This window comes from Kryptolebias marmoratus, linkage group LG13 (assembly GCF_001649575.2).
Source record: "Kryptolebias marmoratus isolate JLee-2015 linkage group LG13, ASM164957v2, whole genome shotgun sequence".
In the NCBI taxonomy this organism is placed as follows: Eukaryota; Metazoa; Chordata; class Actinopteri; order Cyprinodontiformes; family Rivulidae; genus Kryptolebias; species Kryptolebias marmoratus.
The window spans coordinates 330,631-339,295 of NC_051442.1; the positions used below are offsets into that span (position 1 = coordinate 330,631).

The 8,665-nt window shown below is 41.1% G+C and overlaps 2 protein-coding genes across 7 annotated transcripts in view; both read right to left on the bottom strand.

Moving 5' to 3' along the window:
• mat2b (methionine adenosyltransferase II, beta) overlaps positions 1-814 on the bottom strand; it is a 20,114-nt gene extending 19,300 nt beyond the window's left edge. The window contains exon 1 of one of the 2 annotated variants that reach the window (XM_017440968.3): positions 658-814. In XM_017440968.3, coding sequence (XP_017296457.1) covers positions 658-687 — 30 coding nt within the window. In that variant the 5' untranslated portion in view covers positions 688-814. Of the gene's footprint in view, positions 1-236; positions 395-657 lie in introns of those variants that run through there. The other variant, XM_017440967.3, reaches the window with a different exon arrangement.
• A 4,073-nt stretch (positions 815-4,887) lies between these two features.
• slc23a1 (solute carrier family 23 member 1) overlaps positions 4,888-8,665 on the bottom strand; it is a 30,079-nt gene continuing 26,301 nt past the window's right edge. For all 5 annotated transcript variants that reach the window (XM_037978949.1, XM_037978948.1, XM_017440964.3 and 2 more), the window contains 2 exons: positions 8,208-8,303; positions 4,888-5,716 (listed from right to left, as the gene is read on the bottom strand). In XM_037978949.1, the coding sequence (XP_037834877.1) occupies positions 5,463-5,716; positions 8,208-8,303 (350 nt within the window). In that variant the 3' untranslated portion in view covers positions 4,888-5,462. The remainder of the gene's footprint in view (positions 5,717-8,207; positions 8,304-8,665) is intronic.

Genomic DNA, 8,665 nt, shown 5'->3' on the forward strand with positions numbered 1-8,665 from the left:
CACACACACACCTGGAAACACACACACACACCTGGAAACTCACACACACACCTGGAAACTCACACACACACCTGGAAACTCACACACACACCTGGAAACACACACACACACACCTGGAAACTCACACACCTGGAAACGCACACACGTACACCGCTGCTAACACACCCCATTGGGAAGGTAACGCCACAATCAGAACCAAATCCAGAACTTTCCAGAACCTCGTGTCACGTGTTTACCTGAACGAGCTGGACGCTACCGGGGCAGAACACCAGCCTCTGTTCTGCGCCTGCGCGGCTCATCTCCACCGTGCTCTGATCAATACTGTTTCTGATACTAGTTATTAATCACAGCGTCTCGCTCTTCTTCACGCGCACACGCCCTTCTCCTTCTTCCGGTTATGGTCCGATCAGCTGATTACCGTAAAGCAGCTCTTGTACTGGAGCTAGCTGTTAGCATGTGGGCTAACAGGAAGTTTAATGTTCGAATAAAACTCTGTGTTGTTCCAGCGCGCGAAGAGCTGATCGGAACCGGTGATCAGAACCCGGATAGATCCAAAACTCACACTGATTGAATATAAACTGACGTCACACCTGATTTACGGCGGTCACAGTTTTCACTGCAACATAAAAACACACCTGCTGGAAACTGAGCATTTACCTGAGAACCGGAGAACTGGAAACCAGGCATCTGACTCAGAGTCTCGGAGCCGCTGACAGACCGACAGAATCCCGCAGAGAGTTGGAAAAATCGTCGGAGCTGCAAAGCGCTGATTCTTCTTCTTCTGTGTTTATTTGCAGACCCCGCTTTACTGCCATCTTCTGGATGACTTCAGAATTTCAGCTTCCTTCTTCTTCCTCGTCGTCTCATTTTCTTGCGTTTTCTTTAGCAGTTAGCAAACAACAAAATGAGGCATTACCGCCACCAAGTGGTGCGGAGTATGAATTGAAACGATGCTCAATTCAAAACTGGAAAGATATAAACTGGAACACCACATTCTACAGTTTTGAATTGAGAAATCGTATCGTTTAGGAAGAGAAATGTCTTTAAATATGGAAAAGATGTCCAGTTTTTGTTGTTTTTTTGTGTTTTGTGTATTTGCAATGTCCTAGATGACTGAGAATCTAAATCAACATATTTAATTTCTGTAGTTCTGGCAATATTGTGAAATATTCTCTACTTTTCTTCTCCACAATATTCACATTTACCTGTATTATATTCCATATATGGATGGCACAGCTGCAGGATTACTTTCCAGACCTGGGTTTCAGCTGAGAGGGGCGTGGTTTCCGTTGAGAGGGGCGTGGTTTTAGCTGAGAGGGGCGTGGAATCAGGACTGACAGTCTAACAAAGAAGGAGGCTCTTGTCACTCATGTTGCCTTCAAGCGTTAAGCCACAATTCTCGCAGCACCTACGTTTCCTGAAGGCAACATGAGTGACACGAGTCTCCTTCCTTCTTTGTTAGACTGTCAGTCATGATTCCACGCCCCTCTCTTAAACTGAAAAAATATTGGCACACATATTTTTACTTCGAATACATGATTGAATTTTTCAAGTTTTAGTTTTTCGATTAAAATTTCTTTTTTCAAATTAACAAAACATTTGGCCGCAATTTAGCTCATAGAGATGGAGTAACGGAGTATATTTTTTAATGTAAGTACAAAAATTAAAAGCCTAAAGCGGTTATGATGAGAAGCTTTTGTCATTTACATAGACATTTTTTTGTATTATTTTTTTGTCAGAGATCATCAGGACAATAAATGAGCTTGTATAGCGGGTCCCATAGTTCTTCAACTATTGCTGCTAAGCAAAGAGCGGCCCAAAGCTTTTATTAAGCTTCGGAATCAGAACAGTCACCTTTTCATGGGCACAAAAATCTCTGCCGTTGTGGCATGGAGGTACAAGAATTAACCTATTTGTGTACCAATGGATCTTATAAAATAAAATTAATACTGAAAAATGTTATGCTATGTTCTACATTAAAGATACATTTAGATTTTATTTATTATGCACAAGTTAATAAAGTTAATACATTATAGTGTAGTCTTTCAGTCACTGAAATTATCCATGAAACTAGCTTAAATAAACAGTTATTCCTTGAAAGTTTGTAGACTAAAAAAAAGTTTAAGTTACCTGGATATGATATGGATATCTCAGCAGAAGATATAAAACAGCGGTGGCAACAATAAAGTTCCTGTATTTCCTTTAGAACTAAAAAAGGAGTAAAAATCAACAAAGTTTTGATCTCCATTCTTTCTTCGGTTAAGCACTGTCACAGTTGCTAGGCAACAGGACATACGCCAAGGTAAATCTGAAGGCTAGACTCCCAATTCACAACCACTGACTTCCGGTCTACCTGGTCTTCGCAGGACCCGACCTACCCGGGTCCTTCGAAGGATGCAGCTGCTGAACTGGGACACAGCACTAGATGAAGCTGCAGCTTGCCACACACAAAAGGGGAAGGAAACGTCTGACTTCTGATTGGCTGCGATTGTTAGCAGGCAGAGTGGGCAGAAAACCAATTTGTGAATGTACCAGAGGTTACAAAAAACCAGTCCCTCCAGGATTTCGCGGGCATTTTTAGTGATTGTTGCGGGCTAAAATGCCTGATTTCGCAGTGCATTTTCCTAAAAGTTGCGATTTCTTTTCCCCTAAAATCAATAAAAAACCATAACTTTTAATATATAAACCAAAAATACTTCCTAGTTTTGTAAGATAATTCCCAACAAACATTGACATTCTCAAAAGGTGCTTTATTTGAGAACTTTAACAGCTTCTAAACTGACATTCATGACCATTTCTGGATTGTTCCTTGTCTGCAGCTCTCCTCACATGTTTTGCAGACACAAAGTGTTTGTCGATGCGTTTATGTTCCATGATTACACTGCAGGACGTGCAAAACAGATTCCCCCCACTCTCCTGCAGCTGGGGAGGAAACTGGTTTGCGACCGCAGTGAAGTTAGTTTGAAGTTGGATATTGGATATTCGCGCTCCGCGGAGTTAGCGGCGTCTAGCTCATGGCTGACCCGAAACAGGAACGCTAATGTCGGCCAGCCGTCCCTAAGTGTAGCGTTCCTGTTTTGAGTCAGTCGTGAGCTAGACGCCGCTAACTCCGCGGAGTGCGAATATCCAATATCCAACTTAAAACTAACTTCACTGCGGTGTTTTGCTGAAATCTTTGTAGCCAAATGTGAAGCATTAGCGCACATTTTGGCTTCGGTCGCTGCTCCTGCACGCTCCCGGCATTCTGATGTTAACAGGATGTGATGTCACATCTCTTCTTCGTGAGTTATTTGGGGTTAAAGTTGCGGTGTTTTGGGCAAAGTTGCGATTTTGTGGGGTTTGCTTGATTTTGCGTTAATAGTTGCGATCACAACATCGCGAAATCCTGGAGGGTCTGAAAAACAAAATGGCTGCCACTTATTTCAGTTGATTTCATGTTCACTGACTGTTAAGTTACTTTCAACTTCAAGTCAGTGATTTGTAGACAAATGGAGCTGAAATTTGGTGTGGCAGTAGCTGAGACCGAACCCCTTCTCATACTGAATGATAAAAAAATATGGCCGCCAAAGCTAAGAGGGTCAAAATTTAGACACAAATTGTGCGTGCTGTAACTCAGCAACTGTGTAATGTAAGAAAGTCAAACTACACAGCTAGAACCCTCATTAGTCAGGAATCCATGCCAGGGATTTCAAAGTCATAAGGTCAAAGGTCGAGGTCACAGGAGCCCGTGAACTCTAACTCTGCAACCGTGTACAGCAGGAAGGTCAAACTTCACAGCTGGACTCCTCATGGGTCAAGGATCAGCCCTTCATGATGCCTGTCTACAACTGATCAGCTTTTGGAGTCGTCCTCATTCAGTTTAAATGCACAAAGTGATGCAGGCCCCTTCAAAGTTTCTCTGGGAACTTTCCAGTTTCCAACTGCAATTACTTTCCCATCATACAGAACTGGATATCACTACTCTTGCTTTATTCTCGTACTTTTTTTTTATCATAGTGCAAATTTTACTCACTTCAGTTTCTCTTCCCACTGAGCTACAAAATGTTCACTTTTTTTTTTTGTTTGTTTATTTGTTTTGCAATATTGAATAAGACTCAGTACTGTGATTTCTTTTTAACATTCTAAAAGTAAAGGTTATAGTTAGTTAAAACTATTTAAGACACTCACCTTCAGGAACTAATTCTGTTGAAGACACCTGTTCTCTTGAGGAATTTCAAAGTACATTTTCATATCTGGCTTTTTTTTTTTCTAACACCTATAGGTCAGCCTTGATACGTCTCTTTAGGCAATTTCACAACTATCTTTAAATGTGATTAAAACAGCTCATGTGTTGACCTCATTATCAAGCATTGAACAAGTGTCAACAACCCAAATGACTCACAGGATAGAGAGGTGGGTCAGCAATTTGTGACCCTAAAGACCCTATTAATGTGATTATTACAACAATGACTTACAGGGCTTGAACTCCCAAGCCAGTATCAGAAATGAAGAAGCCTTATGGATGGGAGGGGAAACATCTTCAAAAAACAAGCAGAGAAGTTGAATTGCCTTCTACTGAACCACTTAAGATCTTCATGTTTTGAATGACTGACAATCTACACCAATGGTGTCCAATCCTGGTTCTCAAGAACCACTATGCCACATGTTTTAGATGTTACTCTGCTTTGACACACCTGATTTGAATGAATGAGTGATAAACAGGTTTCTGCAGAACTTGAAGATGTGCCGAAGAACAGGGAAACAACTAAAACATAAAGGATAGCGGCCCTCCAGCACCAGGATTGGACACCACTGTCCTAAATCAATGTTGCTTGAAGAAAAAAACAGAAGAGACAAATGAAACAGGAAAAAGTTTGAAGCAAAGTGATTGGTCCAAACCCCTGTCAATCACTGTTACATAAAAGAACAAGGACAAAGTCAGTTTATTTTTAACAAGGAAGTTTTAAACATCAGACAATCAATCAGATAAACTGTTAATTCTGATAAAAATCTTTTGATCAATGAAGACTCCCTGTGTTTAAAATCATTTTGTTTGACCTGTGGGAGGGCACTGCACTTCCTGTCAATTTATCTGAGTGACACAGAATCACACACAGTTTAAAATTAATAACATCATTGTTTTTAAAATCTCTAACTAATCTGATATTTCTAAATATCTTTTAAAATCTTAACGAATCTTTAGCTTCTATAACTAAATACAGAAAGTGGTGGAGTCTGTGAGGGCGGAGCTAACACAGGCATAAAGCAGGAAGTGTTCAGGTTTGATTAATAATGAGTGGAGGGAGATCAGTGCTGCTGCGGTTCCACAGTTTGCTTAATATTTATCTTAATCAAAAAACTCATAATCTCAATACAGCTGATCAAAGATCAATCACCAGGGAAATCAATAGAAATTATATCTGATGGAAACAGATGCAGCAGCCTTCTGCTGCACTAATTGGTCCCGACTGATGACATCATTATCACACCTTGGTGCTAGACAGGTTTGGCTCACTGTCTCCTTCCTCCTCATCTCCTCTCTCCTCCACCCTGTCAGGACACGGAGCTTCATCAGACACTCTGAAACCTGTGAAGGTGGGGCTGGTGGGAAACCACCTAAGGCACCTGGTCTGTCTGACCACGCCCATTCCCAGAGGAAGGTCATAGGAGGAGGAGCCAGAGGACAAAGAGCCGGATGACGAGAGCCATTGGACGAGTCCTCGTTCCTGTTTTGTACCTGAAGACAAGACGAAAACACCTAAAACTGGGGAAGGTGACATTATTTTTTAAAATTTGATTAGATCAACTGTCTGCAGCACCAAATATGTCCCCACAGGTCACAACAAGTATTACACAAACATATATCCATTTGTTTTCTTTACCCGCTTTTTTTTTTTTCAGATCTTGGGGAGCTGGAGCTTATCTCCAGGAGTCATTGTGCAATAGGCGGGGGACACCCTGGACAGGTCTCTAGTCCATCACAGGGACACAGAGACAAACCATTCACCCTGTCACTCACACCTAAGGACAGTTTAAAGTTATCAGTTAACCTAAAATGCATGGTTTGGGTTTTTGGGAGTAAATCAAAGTACCCAAGGAAAACCCATGCATGCAGGAGGCAAACCTGCTGCCTTCTTGCTATGAGGCTACAGCTCTAACTACTGCATGCTATGCCACCATATTATTACACAAACAGCAGATAAAATAAATACAAAATGTAAAAATAAACAGAAAGGACAGTGGCAGCACACAGCATCTCTTTGGGCAAAAACATGTCAAAAAAGTCAGCCTCAAACTAACTTCAGCTCTATGAAAAGTATAGGACAAATCAAAATAATTATTGACCCGTAAGTTGCAGAAGGTTTTGATGGTCACACATGTTCATTTTTATGTTTCTATGGTTTTTATGTAGGATATATGACAAGCTAAAAGAGCTCTCACTTCTTGCTTGAAATAGAAAATGATGTGCTCAGATATAATGAAAGTCAGCGAGAGTTTGGGTGTGTGACCTCTGACTTCTGGGGGGGATTTAAAAAAAAACATCAGTCTTATAGCAGAGAGACACTGAGTGAGGAAAAAACTCTGTTTGGATGTATAAACTGTAAATAAACTGAAATGTAACATTTTTAAAATTTTGTCACACTAGACTAAGTATAATCTCCTCAAAATTAAACTGTTTAAAAAACATTAAAGATATCAAAATGCCAATTAGTCATGTAAAGTTCCACCTTCTGTGACCTATTCAAACTTTGAATAATGTTTCTTTTGTGAAGTATGTCTGAGCTATAGATCCATTGCATGATTTTGATTTAATCACAGATTTTCACGCATGGGTAGTAGACTGATTAGCTGAAAACAAAGAGGACAATGACAAACGTATAAATAAGCAGGAGCCAGACAAAATATTCCTGAAAATATTCATGTAGTGACACGCAGACCACACATGATAGTTATCTGAATGTTCCCACAGTGTTTGCGTGTAACTGATGTCTCCATGTCAAACAGCTCTCTGCCAGTTTAGGGTTTGCTTTTTCTTTTAGAAAGCTGTACAAAATAACACTTAAGTTTGTAACAAACCTTTGTGTGCACCCATATGCACAACGACTTGTTGAGATTTTGATTGTTTGCATTCATTTGTCGATTTTTCCATATGTTTCACGCTCTACTTCAATACAACACTGGGGTCTTTAGCCCACCAGTGGGAAAATGAGACAGTGTGAAGATGATGTAAAGGTGGGAGTGCATCAAGGATCGGCTCTTAGCCCCTTCTTCTGTGCTCTCGTGATGGACAGACTAACAGAGGAGGACAGGCAGGACTATGATGTCTGCAGAGGACATCAGGATCTGTGGGGAGAACAGGGATCAGGTGGAGGAGAACCTGGAGAGGTGGAGGGATGACCTTGAGAGACGAAGGATGAAAGTCAGCCGTAGGAAGACAGAGTACCTGTGTGTGAATGAGAGGGAGGCAGGTGGAACAGTGAGGCTACAAGGTCAGAGGTCACAAAGGTGCAGGACTTCAAGGACTTAGGGTCCAAGAAAACAGGGAGTGAGTTAAAGAGGTGAAGAAGAGAGACCAGGCAGGATGGAGTGGATGGAGAAAAGTTTCAGGAGTGATTTGTGACAAAAGGGTGGCAGCAAAGGTCAAAGGTCAAAGGAAAGGTTTACAGACAGTGGTGAAAGCAGCCATGTTGGATGGTTTGGAGACAGAACAGGAAGTGTCAAAGCTGAAGATGTTGAGGTTCTCCTTGGGAGGGACGAAGATGGACAGGATTAGGAATGAGGTCCTCAGAGGTCCAGCACAGGTTGACGGACAGGGAGATGAAGTTAGACTGAGATGGTTTGGACATGTGCAGAGGAGGGACAGTGGGTATATTGGTAGAAGGATGTTAGAGATGCAGCTGCTAGGAAAAAGACAAAGAGGACAGATATGGATGCAGTTAGAGAGGACATGGCGGGAGTTGGAGTGACGACAGAGGACACAGAAGGCAGAGTTCGATGGAGGAGGATGACATGCTGTGGTGACCCCTGAAACGAGAACAGCCAAAGGAAAAAAAGTGGCACATTTTGGTGTTTAAAGTACATGTTTTATTTCAAAGCTGCACAACAAGAAGAAAATATTTTGAACAGAACATAATAATAATAATAATAATAATAATAATAATAATAATAATAATAATAATAATAATAATAATAATAATACAAATAGGTTTGTTGTTTATTTTGTTTACCTGGTATGGTGTTGTCAAGACAAAAAGCCAGAAAGCCACCAACGAACATCTCAGTGGACAGAAGAACCGTCAAAATCTGATCCAGTTCTGCCAGACCTGAACACAGAACAGATTCTGTCAACTGTGTCCCTGGCTGTTTAAAACAAACCAAAAGAACATTCAAACCAGTATGTGGCTTTATTGGATATTGAGGTACAGATATTTCCAATCACTCATCATGTTACTATCCCATGTCATACCATTTTTTATAAATCACTTAAAAATAAACAACATGTCACAGCTCCATCTGTTCCTGCCACGCCTCTTGCCACAGCCACTTAACTTTCCATTCATCCACAGTTCAAGCCACGCCCATATTATCATGCCCAAGTAATCACAGTCATCTGTTTCACCTGTTCTGGTCCCCATAAATACCCACAGCTCCCAGTACTCTTCGCCAGATTATTGAAAGCCTCACA